Here is a 16,449-nt window from a genome sequence, read left to right as displayed (position 1 = left end):
CACAGTTACATTCTCTTGATTTTTCAAAGTTCATTTTGAATTTCTTTCGTTGGAATGCAAGAGTTGGAATATTTGAGTAGTGTCTTGTCGTGGTTTACCATGTCACAGTTACATTATCTTGATTTTTCAAAGTTCATTTTGAATTTATTTCGTTGAAATGCAAGAGTTGGAATATTTCGGTAGTGTTTTGTCATGGTTTACCTTGTGACAGTTATATTCTATAGATGTTTCAAAGTTTATTTTGTATTTCTTTCAGTTAAATGTAAGAGTTGGAATATTTCAGTAGTGTTTTTTCGTGGTTTAACTTGTCAAAGTTACATTATCTATATTTTTCAAAGTTCATTTTGAATTTCTTTCGTGAAATGCAAGAGTTGGAATATTTCAGTAGTGTTTTGTCGTGGTTTACTTTGTCAATGTTACATTCTCTTGATTTTTCAAAGTTCATTTTGGATTTCTTTCATTGAAATGCAAAGATTTGGAATATTTCAGTAGTGTTTTGTCGTGGTTTACAATGTCACAGTTACATTCTCTTGATTTTTCAAAGTTCATTTTGAATTTCTTTCATTGAAATGCAAGAGTTGTATTATTTCAGTAGTGTTTTGTCGTGGTTTACCATGTCACAGTTACATTCTCTTGATTTTTGAAAATTCATTTAGGATTTCTTTCGTTGAAATGCAAGAGTTGGAATATTTCAGTAGTGTTTTGTCATGGTTTACCTTGTCACAGTTACATTCTCTTAATTTTTCAAAGTTCATTTTGTATTTCTTTCGTTCAAATGCAAGAGTAGGAATATTTCAGTTGTGTTTTGTTTTGATTTACCTCGTCACAGTTACATTATCATGAATTTTCAAGGCTAATTTTGAATTTATTTCATTGAAATGCAAGAGTTGGAATATTTCAGTAGTGTTTTTTTCATGGTTTACCTTGTCACAATTACATTCTCTTATTTTCAAAGTTCATTTTGAATTTCTTGCGTTGAAGTGCAAGAGTTGGAATATTTCAGTAGTGTTTTGTTGTGGTTTACCTTGTCATAGTTACATTCTCTTGATTTTTCAAAGTTCATTTTGGATTTCTTACATTGAAATGCAAGAGTTGAAATATTTCAGTAGTGTCTTGTCGTGGTTTAGCCTGTCACAGTTACATTCTCTTGATTTTTCAAAATTCATTTTGAATTTCTTTCATTGAAATGCAAGAGTTGGATTATTTCAGTAGTGTTTTGTCGTGCTTTACCTTGTCACAGTTACATTCTCTGGATTTTCAAAGTTCATTTTGGATTTCTTTCATTGAAATGCAAGAGTTGTAATATTTCAGTAGTATTTTGTTGTGCTTTACCCTGTCACAGTTACATTCTCTTGATTTTTCAAAGTTCATTTTGGATTTCTTTCATTGAAATGCAAGAGTTGGAATATTTCAGTAGTGTTTTGTTATGGTTTACCTTATCAAAGTTACATTCTCTTGCTTTTTCAAAGTTCATTTTGAATTTCTTTCATTGAAATGCAAGAGTTGGAATATTTCAGTAATGTTTTGTTGTGGTTTACCTTGTCACAGTTACATTCTCTTAATTTTTCAAAGTTCTTTTTGGATTTATTTCATTGGAATGCGAGAGTTGGAATATTTCAGTAGTGTTTTGTCATGGTTTACCTAATCACAGTTACATTCTCTTAATTTTTCAAAGTTCATTTTGGATTTCTTTCATTGAAATGCAAGAGTTGGAATATTTCATTAGTGTTTTGTTATGCTTTACCTTGTCACAGTTACATTCTCTTGATTTTTCAAAGTTCATTTTGAATTTCTTTCGTGAAATGCAAGAGTTGGAATATTTCAGTATTGTTTTATTCGTGGTTTACCTTGTCACACTTACATTCTCTTGATTTTTCCAAGTTCATTTTGGATTTCTTTCGTCGAAATGCAAGAGTTGGAATATTTCAGTAGTGTTTTGTCGTGGTTTACCGTGTCACAGTTACATTCTCTTGATTTTTCAAAGTTTATTATTGATTTCTTTTGTTGAACTCTGTTTTGTTGTGCTTTACCTTGACACAGTTACATTTTCTTGATTTTTCAAAGTTCATTTTGGATTTCTTTCATTGAAATGCAAGAGTTGGAATATTTCAGTAGTGTTTTGTTGTGGTTTACCTTGTCACAGTTACATTCTCTCGATTTTTCAAAGTTCATTTTGGATTTCCTTAGTAAAATGCAAGAGTTAAAATATTTCAGTAGTGTTTTGTCGTGGTTTACCTTGTCACAGTTACATTCTCTTAATTTTTCAAAGTTCATTTTGAATTTCTTTCGTTGAAATGCAAGAGTTGGAATATTTCAGTAGAGGTTTGTCGGGGTTTACCCTGTCATAGTTACATTTTCTTAATTTTTCAAAGTTCATTTTTTTATTTCTTTCATTGAAATGCAAGAGTTGGAATATTTCAGTAGTGTTTTGTTGTGGTTTACATTGTCACAGTTACAGTTTCTTGATTTTTCAAAGTTCATTTTGAATTTCTTTCGTTGGCATGCAAGAGTTGGAATATTTTGGTAGTGTTTTGTCGTGGTTTACCTTGTCATAGTTACATTCTCTTGATTTTTCTAAGTCCATTTTGGATTTCTTTCGTTGAAATGCAAGAGTTGGAATATTTCAGTAGTGTTTTGTCGTGGTTTACCTTGTCACAGTTACATTCTCTTGATTTTTCAAAGTTTATTTTGAATTTCTTTCGTGAAATGCAAGAGTTGGAATTTTTCAGTATTGTTTTATTCGTGGTTTACTTTGTCAAAGTTACATTCTCTTGATTTTTCAAAGTTCATTTTGGATTTCTTTCGTTGAAATGCAAGAGTTGGATTATTTCAGTAGTGTTTTGTCGTGGTTTACCGTGTCACAGTTATATTCTCTTGATTTTTCAAAGTTCATTATTGATTTCTTACGTTGAAATGTGTTTTGTTGTGCTTTACCTTGACACAGTTACATTTTCTTGATTTTTCAAAGTTCATTTTGGATTTCTTTCATTGAAATGCAAGAGTTGGAATATTTCAGTAGTGTTTGGTCGTGGTTTACCTTGTCACAGTTACATTCTCTTGATTTTTCAAAGTTCATTTTGAATTTCTTTCGTGAAATGCAGGATTTGGAATATTTCAGTAGTGTTTTGTCATGGTTTACCTTGTCACAGTTACATTCTCTTAATTTTTAAAAGCTCATTTTGAATTTCTTTCGTTGAAATGCAAGAGTTGGAACATTTCAGTAGAGGTTTGTCGTGGTTTACCTTGTCACAGTTACATTCTCTTGATTTTTCAAAGTTCATTTTGGATTTCTTTCATTGAAATGCATGAGTTGGAATACTTCAGTAGTGTTTTGTTGCGGTTTACCTAATCACAATTACATTCTCTTGATTTTTCAAAGTTCATTTTGGATTTCTTTCGTTGAAATGCAAGAGTTGGAATATTTCAGTAGTGTTTTGTTGTTGTTTATGTTGTCACAGTTGCATTCTCTTGATTTTTCAAAGTTCATTTTGGATTTTTTCTTATTGAAATGCAAGAGTTGGAATATTTCAGTAGTGTTTTGTTGTGGTTTACCTTGTCACAGTTACATTCTCTTGATTTTTCGAAGTTCATTTTGAATTTCTTTCGTGAAATGCAAGAGTTGGAATATTTCAGTATTATTTTATTCGTGGTTTACTTTGTCACAGTTACATTCTCTTGATTTTTAAAAGTTCATTTTGTATTTCTTTCGTCGAAATGCAAGAGTTGGAATATTTCAGTAGTGTTTTGTCGTGGTTTACCGTGTCACAGTTAAATTCTCTTGATTTTTCAAAGTTTATTATTGATTTCTTTTGTTGAAATGTGTTTTGTTGTGCTTTACCTTGACACAGTTACATTTTCTTGATTTTTCAAAGTTCATTTTGGATTTCTTTCATTGAAATGCAAGAGTTGGAATATTTCAGTAGTGTTTTGTTGTGGTTTACCTTGTCACAGTTACATTCTCTCGATTTTTCAAAATTCATTTTGGATTTTCTTCGTGAAATGCAAGAGTTAAAATATTTCAGTAGTGTTTTGTCGTGGTTTACCTTGTCACAGTTACATTCTCTTAATTTTTCAAAGTTCATTTTGAATTTCTTTCGTTGAAATGCAAGAGTTGGAATATTTCAGTAGTGGTTTGTCGTGGTTTACCTTGTCATAGTTATATTCTCTTGATTTTTCAAAGTTCATTTTTGATTTCTTTCATTGAAATGCAAGAGTTGGAATATTTCAGTAGTGTTTTGTTGTGGTTTACCTTGTCACAGTTACAGTTTCTTGATTTTTCAAAGTTCATTTTGAATTTCTTTCGTTGGCATGCAAGAGTTGGAATATTTTGGTAGTGTTTTGTCGTGGTTTACCTTCTCATAGTTACATTTTCTTGATTTTTCAAAGTCTATTTTTAATTTCTTTCGCTGAAATACAAGAGTTGGAATATTTCAGTAGTGTTTTGTAGTGGTTTACCTTGTCACAGTTACATTCTCTTGATTTTTCAAAGTTCATTTTGGATTTCTTTCGTGAAATGCAAGAGTTGGAATATTTCAGTATTGTTTTATTCGTGGTTTACTTTGTCAAAGTTACATTCTCTTGATTTTTCAAAGTTCATTTTGGATTTCTTTCGTTGAAATGCAAGAGTTGGATTATTTCAGTAGTGTTTTGTCGTGGTTTACCGTGTCACAGTTATATTCTCTTGATTTTTCAAAGTTCATTATTGATTTCTTACGTTGAAATGTGTTTTGTTGTGCTTTACCTTGACACAGTTACATTTTCTTGATTTTTCAAAGTTCATTTTGGATTTCTTTCTTTGAAATGCAAGAGATGGAATATTTCAGTAGTGTTTTGTCGTGGTGTACCATGTCACAGTTACATTCTCTTGATTTTTCAAAGTTCATTTTGAATTTCTTTCGTTGAGATGCAAGAGTTTGAATATTTCAGTAATGCTTTTTCATGTTTTACCTTGTCACAGTTACATTCCGTTGATTTTTAAGATTTCATTTTGTATTTCTTTCGTTGAAATGCAAGAGTTGGAATATTTCAGTAGAGGTTTGTCGTGGTTTACCTTGTCACAGTTACATTCTCTTGATTTTTCAAAGTTCATTTTGGATTTCTTTCATTGAAATGCATGAGTTGGAATATTTCAGTAGTGTTTTGTTGCGGTTTACCTAATCACAGTTACATTCTCTTGATTTTTCAAAGTTCATTTTGTATTTTTTTCGTTGAAATGCAAGAGTTGGAATATTTCAGTAGTGTTTTGTTGTTGTTTATGTTGTCAGAGTTACATTCTCTTGATTTTTCAAAGTTCATTTTGGATTTTTTCTTATTGAAGTGTAAGAGTCAGGTTAGGTTAGGGTTATTCGAAGAAGCGCAAAATGTTCAGGTTCTCTTCTGAATTTTATCAAAGAAAAGAAAAAAGCTATAGTACAATTCTAATTTTTTCCCAAGAAAATAAAAAATCTACAATTTTCTAACAAATATTGTAAGCGTTTGACATACTAACATATCCTAAAGTAATGAAATATAACAAAGTAATGTATAATACATTTTTATTGAAATAACAACATGTAGCATATTAACACAAAAATACGTTTCAGACATTATTATAAATTATTAACATCGTTGATCAACGTTGGACATTTTGAATCTGTTCCATAAAATAATTTATCATGTTCTCTTTTGATACTAGACTTACTCGCTTCTCTTAGTTCATAACCAGTAGAATAATCATTCATCCATTTTGTGTCATATACAATTTTTACAGGGGTGTCACCTACTGGCTCAATCTGTATTTCTTCTTTAGTATTATTTGATTCATTGACTATTTGATCTATAGTAGTATTAATGCTCACTTATGCTTCATTTTCCATCAATTTATCTTTATAATCATTGATGATGTTGAATACCAATGCCCTTTTTATTTTACCAGCGATTTCACTGTCTATTCTCACACTGTGTTTACACAGGTAACAGTTCAGGCAGGTAGCCATGATATGATTTATTACACTAGTGCAGCAGTAGGCCTTTCTTTTCCTCTTTGCTTTCATTTGAATAGTAATACCAGAACGATGGGAATAGGATCTATCAATTGGTAAAGTGTTACCAGAACCATTAGCAAGAAGATGACCATCTTCATCAACTATTATTTTTAAGTTGGCATTCTCCTTTAGCACTATCATCTCTGGTGCTCTCACTCTCGCATATCCACCTTGAGCAATGTTGAATGGTTTCAATAGTCCAAAGAAATTTAGCTTTTCACTATCATGACAACGCACACATACATTTCCAATAAGATATCCATTAATGCTTGTCTCATAGTTTAAATAACGATCTATGTCGGCATTCAACACGACGATGATTTTATCATGTGTACACACTTTCACTGAATAATTAATTTTCACTTTTTTTTCTAAGTATGACACAAGGTGTTTATCCTGCCAAAGTGTGAAAATTACTGATTTAATACCTACATTTAACTAGGTAGTGTCGATAACCCGCCATAGAGCATCACTGAGACAGCCGCATAGTGTCTATGACCAACCATAGAGTATAAATGATACAGCCATATGAATAAATATTAATAAATAAATAGAAACATTTCTCCATGTTTAAGTTAGGTTGGATTAGGTTAGCTTATCATGAGCCCCCCCCCATCTCCCAAAGGCCCCCCGGATCCCCGCAAGAGCCCCCTGGTCTACAAAGAGCCCCCTCCCTCCCATCCCCCTCCCTTTCCCACTACATAGAAATACAAAAACCATAACCTAACCTAATCTAAAATATGGTTTTTGTATTTCTATGTAGTAGGAAAGGGAGGGGGATGGGAGGGAGGGGGCTTCTTGTGGCCCGGGTGCCCTTGGGGGGACCCGGGGGTCTTTGGGAGGGCACTAAGCTAACCTAATCCAACCTAACTTAAACATGGAGAAACGTTTCTATTTATTTATTAATATTTATTCATATGGCTCTTAATAAATCATATCATGGCTACCTGCCAGAACTGCTACCTGTGTAAACACAGTGTGAGAATAGACAGTGAAATCGCTTGCAAAATAAAAAGGATATTGGCATACAATATCAACAATGATTATAAAGATAAATTGATGGAAAATGAAGCATAAGTGAGCATTATTACTACTATAGATCATATAGTCAATGAATTAAATAATACTAAAGAAGAAAAACAGATTGAGCCAGTAGGTGACACCCCTGTAAAAATTGTATATGACACAAAATGGATGAATGATTATTCTACTGGTTATAGACTCATAGACTCATAGACTCATTTATTTATAAACAACTATCGTAGCAGTGGCCGAAGCCCCGACTAAATGGCGCTGTTTAGTACATTGCATAAAACTGGTCACTGGCGGTTTAAATAACTGACAAAAAAAGGCACGAAAGAATTGCTGTGACGGGTTGTTCGACACTTTGGCGGCACTAGTTGATTTTTATGGCGGGTGTTGGCGGTGATAGGTGCAGGTGGGGGAAGCAACGAACGGTGTTTCTGGGACGAAAGAAGGGACTGCCCAAAATTGCACATTAACTGTAAGCGCCTATCACGCAACGTTGGCAGTCGTAAGGTACTAAGGGCAGCCTCATAAGAGTTGTATTTCGGGCCTAGTATCACTTTCACTGCCCGTTTTTGAATGGCTTCCAGATCTTCACTTAGGTATTCAATATTATGAGCCTGAGGGCCCCACACAGGACACGCATATTCAAGGATTGGGCGCACATACGTGACGTAAACCGTCTTCAGCTGACTTTGTGAGAAACCCAGTCGGCGCAAGGTAATTAGCGACTGTAATGCGTAACTACCTTTTTTCACCAGACCGGCGATGTGCGCGCTAAATGAACAGTCGTCACTGAAAGTAACCCCGAGAATCACTGAGGTTGAGGTAGTAGGGTACCAAGGAACCGGGCATGAGAGGTCACGCTTAAGCGGATTAAACCTCATGACTTTTGTTTTATTCATATTAAGCTGGAGGTCATTAATGCTACACGCCTCGAGAAAGGAGTTCCTGATCTCACTGCTGAACTGGGGATACACGTCTGACTTTTCAGCAAGATATTTCAGAAGTAGGGAGAGATCGTCCACGTATTTGAATCTGTCTTCAAACTCGAGGATAATGTAGTTAATTACCGCTAAAAACAAAAGAGCTGCCAGCTTAGTGCCTTGTGGTGCGCCACACGTTAGTTCAGCCCACTCAGAGTTTAAGTCACTAGGGAAGAGAGCATAGACACACTGACAGCGGTTACGCAGGAAGTCAACAACTAAGAGCAAAATATGCTTCCTAGCGCCCATCTTTTTGAGGTTATTTGCTGCTGTATAGTGGCGGATCAAGTCAAAAGCCTTACGATAGTCGACTAAAAGCAGGTCAACGAGGCTACTGCCTTTGTCCAACCACTCGGTAATCAGGTGGTAGAGACGTACTAGATAATGCGTCGTACTACTCCCTTTCAAGCAGCCGTACTGAAACGGATCTAGGGCTGGCTGAACTTGGGCTAGGAGCTCTCTATAAATAAAAGATTCAGTCACTTTAGCCATATTAGGCGTAATAGAAATCGGACGAAGCTGATTGCAGGACTTCGGGTCTTTGACTTTAGGTAAGACGCGGACGTAGGCTTTTTTCCAAGCACTCGGGAATTTGTGCTCCTTGAACGACTGATTGATCACTGATGAGAGTGGTTTTGCTAAAAACATAGAATATTCTCTTAAAAGTTTTACTGGCAATTCTCCTGGGTAAGAAGCACAGTTGCTTTTTAACTTTTGAAGTTCTTTATACACCGCGAACTCGGATACTTCAACGATTGTATCTTCAGAGACGTCAGCAATGAGGGCTTCGATTTCGGCTTCGGTGAAGGACTGGTGAGTAGTACAGATTGAAGTGAAAAAGGCGTTCACTTCGGCTGATTTTATCAGCGTTTTGTCGTCTTTCTGTATCTTAATTTCACTGGTGGTACGTTTACCGGTAAGACGCTTGACTTCAGAGTGCCACCTACGGGGCTCACCTTGAAGGAGAGGCGAGACTTTGTCATGAACGTACCTTTTCTGCGCTGCTCGTAACAGTTTAACAATGCGGTTACGAAGTTTGTTTGCTTGAACAAAATCCCCACTGCGATGTAACTGGCAGCGAGTTAAGATAAGCTTCTTTAGATCGGGTGTTACCCAAGGTTTGTCAGTATCACTAACAGTTATTTTTCTCTCAGGGAAATGTTCGTGATATTTACATGACAGCAAAGAGTTGAAAGTATCAACTTTCTGGTCGATATCTGTCATAGAGCAAATCTCATCAAAGTCAAACGTCCCAATCCACTGTCCAAAGGAACGAATTGCCTCTTTAGTCATAGGTCGAGTGGTAATTTTTACTTTACGTGGTGCTGGAAGGCCAACTTTGGCCTTCCAAAGAAGTGTGTTATGGTCAGAGTTATGCAACGGACCGAGAGAGAGGGGTACTTCGTAATAATCGGGAATGTTCGTGAAAATAAGATCTAATATACTACCACTGACGTGAGTAGGGATTGAGACAACTTGCTTAAGGTCAAGCATGCTGGAGACCCATGCCTTATTAGTCTGATTGAAATCACCAGCGATTACAAAAGCAGGCGCTGCGTGTCTGCGGCGTAGGTCATCAGTGCAGTTTTGGATATACTGGATCAGTTCTTTTCTGTTCTTTGCACTTTCGGGGTAGTAAACTGCAGCTACAACCAAGCACGAATATCGCTTTGATAGGCGCTTTGGTTTGCATTCGACCCAAATTACTTCATGGCATGATTCACTGGGCTGACTTAGTAATTTACAAGGTAAGTCTTCCCGAAAGTACAGTCCGACCCCACCGCCTCGTCGGTTAATCCCTCGGTCGCGTCTCGTATTAAAAAAACACTTGTACCCCTTGATATGCCCGGTTTCATCGTTAATATACCAACATTCTGTGATAACAGCAATGGGGGAACTCGTCTGTTTGAGAACTACTTCAAGTTCGTCGGTTTTATTGTTTAGTGATCGGGCATTACATACTAGGATATTGGGAAGTCTGCACTTCGACAAGAAAAACTCAGGTGTTAGGGGGTGGGGTACTTGACAGTGACGATACTGGGTCAGCGTACCACGGACGAAGCGAAGGAGGAATTTCACTAGGAGGGATGCAATTAACTACTGTCAGAATACGTTCCCTTGCTGTACTGAGAGACCTCGCTCTGTTGTTAGAAACGAGAACAGGGATAGCACAATTTTTATTTCTTTGGCCTCCTCTTTTCCCTCTGTGGCTACGCTTGGATCGCTGTTGACTTGGATTGACATCTGGCGGCTTTCTCAACAGTCGAAAGAGCCTTAAGTTAATGAAAATAAATGGCGCCACTGTCAGACGAGATGAATTCAGTTCGTATAAATCAGCTTTTCCGTACTTTAATGCCATCGTTATTGCACTAATGGAAACTATGACAGTCAAATTTTCGATTATTCATACCACCACAGCAGAAAAGAAACCAAGAGAAAATTCACAAATAAAGCTATACCTGTACGACGCTCAGGCTGCTATTTGAGAAAATTCAGAAGAGAACTTGAACATTTTGCACTTCTTAAAAAAACCTAACCTAACCTGACTCTTACACTTCAATAAAAAGAAATCCAAAATGAACTTTGAAAAATCAAAAGAATGTAACTGTGACAAGGTAAACAACGACAAAACACTACTGAAATATTCCAACTCTAGCATTTCAATGAAAGAAATCCAAAATGAACTTTGAAAAATTAAGAGAATGTAATTGTGACTAGGTAAACCGCAACAAAACACGACTGAAATATTCCAACTCTTGCATTTCAATGAAAGAAATCCAAAAAGAACTTTGAAAAATCAAGATAATGTAACTGTGACAAGGTAAACTACAACAAAGTACTACTGAAATATTCCAACTCTTGCATTTCAATGAAAAAAATCCAAAACGAACTTTGAAAAATCAAGATAATGTAACTGTGACATGGTAAACCACGACAAAACACTACTGAAATAATCCAACTCTTGCATTTCAATGAAAGAAATTCAAAATGAACTTTGAAAAATCAAGAGAATGTAACTTTGACAAAGTAAACCACAACAAAACACTACTGAAATATTCCAACTCTTGCATTTCAATGAAAGAAATCCAAAATGAACTTTGAAAAATCAAGAGAATGTAACTGTGACAATGTAAAGCACAACAAAACACTACTGAAATATTACAACTCTTGCATTTCAATAAAAGAAATCCAAAATGAACTTTGAAAAATCAAGAGAATGTAACTGTGACAAGGTAAACCACGACAAACCTCTACTGATATATTCCAACTCTTGCATTTCAACGAAAGAAATTCAAACTGAACTTTGAAAAATTAAGAGAAGGTAACTGTGACAAGTTAAACCGCGGCAAAACACTACTGAAATATTCCAACTCTTGCATTTCAACGAAAGAAATACAAAATGAGCTTTGCAAAATCAAGAGAATGTAACTGTGACATAGTAAATCACGACATAAAAAATATGAAAGGTTCCAACTCTGTCATTTCAATGAATCAAATACAAAATGAACTCTGAAAATCAAGAGAATGTAAGTGTGACTTGGTAAATCACAACAAAAAACTACTGAAAAATTCCAACTTTTTAACTTCAATGTACGAAATCCAAATGAACTTTGATAAATCAATAAAATGTAACTGTGTCAAGGTAAAGCACAACAAAACACATTTCAACGAAAGAAATCAATAATGAACTTTGAAAAATCAAGAGAATGTAACTGTGACAAAGTTAACAACGACAAAACACTACTGAAATATTCCAACTCTTGCATTTCACGAAAGAAATTCAAAATGAACTTTAAAAAATCAAGAGAATGTAACTGTGACAGGGTAAACCACGACAAAACACTACTGAAATATTCCAACTCTTGCATTTCAACGAAACAAATCCAAAATGAACTTTGAAAAATCAAGAGAATGTAAATATGACAAGATAAACCACGACAAAACACTACCGAAATATTCCAACTTTTGCGTTTCACGAAAGAAATCCAAAATGAAATTTGAAAAATTAAGAGAATGTAAGTGTGACAATGTAAACCACAACAAAACACTATTGAAATATTCCACCTCGTGAATTTTAATGAAAGAAATCCAAAATGAACTTTGAAAAATCAAGAGAATGTAACTGTGACAAGGTAAAGCACAATAAAACACTTCTGAAATATTACAACTCTTGCATTTCAATGAAAGAAATCCAAAATGAACTTTGAAAAATCAAGAGAATGTGACTGTGACAAGGTAAAGCACGACAAAACACTACTGAAATAATCCAACTCTTGGATTTCAATTAAAGAAATTCAAAATGAACTTTGAAAAATCAAGAGAATGTAACTGTGACAAGGTAAACTATGACAAAACACTACTGAAATATTCCAACTCTTGCATTTCAATGAAAGAAATTCAAAATGAACTTTGAAAAATCAAGAGAATGTAACTGTGACAAGGTAAACCACGACAAAACACTACTGCAATATTCCAACTCTTGCATTTCAATGAAAGAAATCCAAAATGAACTTTGAAAAATAAAGATAAGTTAACAGTGACAAGTTAAACCACGAAGAAACACTACTTAAATAATCCAACACTAGCATTTCACGAAAGAAATTCAAAATGAACTTTGAAAAATCAAGAGAATGTAACTCTGAAATGGTAAACCACTAAGAAAAGCTACTGAAGCATTCCAACTCTTATACTTCAACGAAAAAATTCAAAATTAACTTTAAAAAATCAAGAGAATTTAACTGTGACAAGGTAAACCATGACAAAACACTACTGAAATATTCCAACTCTTGCATTTCAATGAAAGAAATTCAAAATGAACTTTGAAAAATTAAGAGAATGTAACTGTGATTAGGTAAACCATGACAAAACACTACTGAAATATTCCAACTCTTACATTTCAATGAAAGAAATCCAAAATGAACTTTGAAAAATCAAGAGAATGTAACTGTGACAAGGTAAACTATAACAAAACACTACTGAAATATTACAACTCTTGCATTTTCAATGAAAGAAATCCAAAATGAACTTTGAAAAATCAAGAGAATGTAACTGTGACAAGGTAAAGCACGACAAAACAATACTGAAATAATCCAACTCTTGCATTTCAATGAAAGAAATTCAAAATGAACTTTGAAAAATCAAGAGAATATAACTGTGACAAGGTAAACCATGACAAAACCCTACTGAAATAATCCAACTCTTGCATTTCAATGAAAGAAATTCAAAATGAACTTTGAAAAATAAAGACAATGTATGTGTGACAAAGTAAACCACGACTAAACACTACTGAAATATTCCAACTCTTGCATTTCAAAGAAAGAAATCCAAAATGAACTTTGAAAAATCAAGAGAATTATAACTATGACAAAGTAAACCACAACAACACACTACTGAAATATTCCAACTCATGCATGTCAACGAAAGAAATACAAAATGAACATTTAAAAATTAAGAGAATGTAACTGTGACAAGGTAAACCATGAAAAAACACTACTGAAATATTCCAAATCTTGAATTTCAATGAAAGAAATCAAAAATGAACTTTGAAAAATCAAGAGAATGTAACTATGACAAGGTAAACCACTCCAAAACACTACTGAACTATTCCAACTCTTACATTTCAATGAAAGAAATTCAAAATGAACTTTGAAAAATCAAGAAAATGTAACTGTGACAAGGTAGACCACAACAAAACACTACTGAAATATTCCAACTCTTGCATTTCAACGATAGAAATTCAAAATGAACTTTGAAAAATTAAGAGAATTTAACTGTGACAAGGTAAACCACGATAAAACACTACTGAAATATTCCAACTCTTGCATTTCAACGAAAGAAATCCAAAATGAACTTTGAAAAATCAAGAGAATGTAACTGTGACAAGGTAATCCACGACAAAACACTACTGAAATAATCCAACTCTTGCATTTCAATGAAAGAAATTCAAAATGAACTTTGAAAAATCAAGAGAATGTAACTGTGACAAGGTAAGCCACGAAAAAAAACTACTGAAATATTCCAACTCTTGCATTTCAATGAAAGAAATTCAAAATGAGCTTTGAAAATCAAGAGAATGTAACTGTGACAAGGTAAACCACAACAAAACACTACTGAAATATTCCAACTCTTATATTTCAACGAAAGAAATTCAAAATGAACTTTTAAAAATCAAGAGAATGTTACTGTGACAAGGTAAACCACAACAAAACACTACTGAAATATTTCAACTCTTGCATTTCAACGAAAGAAATTCAAAATGAACTTTGAAAAATCAAGAGAATGTAATTGTGACAAGGTAAACCATGACAAAACGCTACTGAAATATTCAAACTCTTAAATTTCAACGAAAGAAATCCAAAAAGAACTTTGAAAAATCAAGAGAATGTAACTGTGACATGGTAAACCACGACGAAACACTAATGGTGGGAGGGGGAGCCAAAAGTTGGGGGGGGGGGTCTTTTGTCTCAAAATGTGCAAATTAAAAAGTATTAAAAAATGGGGGGCAAAAAAGTTGGGTGGGGGGCCCTGGGGGCTCTTTGGGGGCCTTTTGGGGGCTCGGGGGCATTTGGGGCTCCGGGGGCCTTTGGGTATCCATTGGGGTTGGGGGGGGGGCTTTTGGGGTTGGGGTATGAGGGCCCTTTTGGGTTGGGGTAGGGGGGTTGTTGTGGTTAGGGTACCTCACAACATTTTTCAAACGGAACTTGTGTATTATAACGACCACAGAGTTTCACCCTCAAATCATCTTCTAAATCATCTTCTAAAATCATTTTCAAAAATGCGTCAAACTGTTCCGCCCAAATCTTCTTTTAAAATGTTTCAAAATGGTTTCGCCCAAATAGTCCCTACACTTAATTTCTGTGTGTTCCTTTTGTTTGGCATACCTGCGCTGTCAAATTTGAAATTCCTAGGAAACCCTTTCCCACGTTAATCTCTTTATCTAATAGATGTTTCTAGATACACTAATAGGATTACGATGGAATATCAATTTACCGCTCTGAATTAAAGAACAAATAAGCCGTATTTAAAAAAGGTTTTTTCTATCTCTTTAGGTTGCCGCATAATTCAAAGATAAAAAGTGATGTTATATATAACTTCTGCCACTAAGGATTAATGAAGCCATATTTAAAAATAGAATATTAATTTTTCTCTCTGACCTAAAGATCGTTTATCCCTCAGACCTAAAATCAAAGAAGCCATATTTGTTTGTTAATTTCCCTTTCGTAAATCAATAATTCCCCTCGATTATGCAAATCAAGTTCTCAGAAATTTAGTTCCCCTCTTGTGGATCAATAATTCTTGAATAAACTATGTACCGTTAGCGTTAGACCAAATTGTAGATGGCAGCACGCAGTATATCTACGATCAATAGGGTCATTTCTAATGATAAGTATACATATATAATGTTATTCGATAATGTACTTAGCTAATTATCTAATGTCACTTTAATGTTGTCGTAAAGTTGCTGCTTCCAACTCCTCAATCTGACCCAAATCGCTTTCATTATCGCAGAAGATTCCTCAGATTTTTGTAAAAATTATTCTATCATAAAGCAAAAAGGGATTTCCATCCCTATAACATAATGACATATTTTGTTATTGCAGATAGAGGCTTCTCGAATTACGTCTGAATATAGTTCACAAGCTTTTGAAGAATCAACGCAGTTTGATAGCACCAATTTTTCTGAAGACACGAAGCGAAAACTCGGACGAGTTGGCAGCTACATATTAGAACCAGCAGAAATGGAAGAATTAAGCAACATTATATCTTATATGGGAAACTTCTATGGTTCTTTCCAGGTAGAGTTAGCAAAAAAATAAATAAAAGAGAAATATCAGACACGTACAAACAAAAAAAGTTAAGAGAGGGGGGTTTAAAAAATAAAAGGAAGGGAAATTATCTGATTGATATAGGAAAGATACGATATATTTGTAAAAACGTAATGTTTTCAGGGGGTGGTCTAGACCTCACCTGCATACTCGCGTGTTAAGTACCTTTTCAAGCTTCTATTTTACCGTGTTCATGCAAATTATATTAATATCAGTGATTTTTATCAGTCTATATGGGTTAGGGTTGGATTTTTTCTTGGTTGACTTTTAAAGGGTTAACGTCGGAGAGATCAGAGGTTAAATCCGTAATTATCTGACTATGCACTCAATTCGAAGAAAAATCAGAAATTCCAAATTTTGTAGATAGTGTCCTTAGACCTCACAAACATGTTGAACTTTGCTGTATAAGTAGAGAGGGGGGTCCGACTCGTGACAGTACCACGTGGCTTATAGTTTTGTCACTGAAAATGAAAAAACAGGAATTTTCTCACTAGGAAAAAAAGGAACTTTGTCACATTTATGTCTGTTTTCATGGATGGTTATGTGTGTTGATCGATTTATTTGATGTTTTTATGGATTTTGTCAGTG

General features: G+C 34.5%; 1 protein-coding gene across 1 annotated transcript in view; it reads left to right on the top strand.

Moving 5' to 3' along the window:
• The window catches only part of LOC148949898 (angiotensin-converting enzyme 2-like), an 82,574-nt gene extending 66,707 nt beyond the window's left edge, over positions 1–15,867 (top strand). The window contains exon 3 of the mRNA XM_089091986.1: positions 15,637–15,867. Within this exon, the coding sequence (XP_088948112.1) occupies positions 15,637–15,852 (216 nt within the window). The 3' untranslated portion in view covers positions 15,853–15,867. The remainder of the gene's footprint in view (positions 1–15,636) is intronic.
• Positions 15,868–16,449: the final 582 nt, after the last annotated feature.

The sequence above is a fragment of the Artemia sp. Qi Xiang Cuo genome, chromosome 7 (assembly GCF_049724085.1).
Source record: "Artemia sp. Qi Xiang Cuo chromosome 7, ASM4972408v1, whole genome shotgun sequence".
NCBI lineage: Eukaryota > Metazoa > Arthropoda > Branchiopoda > Anostraca > Artemiidae > Artemia > Artemia sp. Qi Xiang Cuo.
This window is presented reverse-complemented; position numbering and strand designations above follow the sequence as displayed.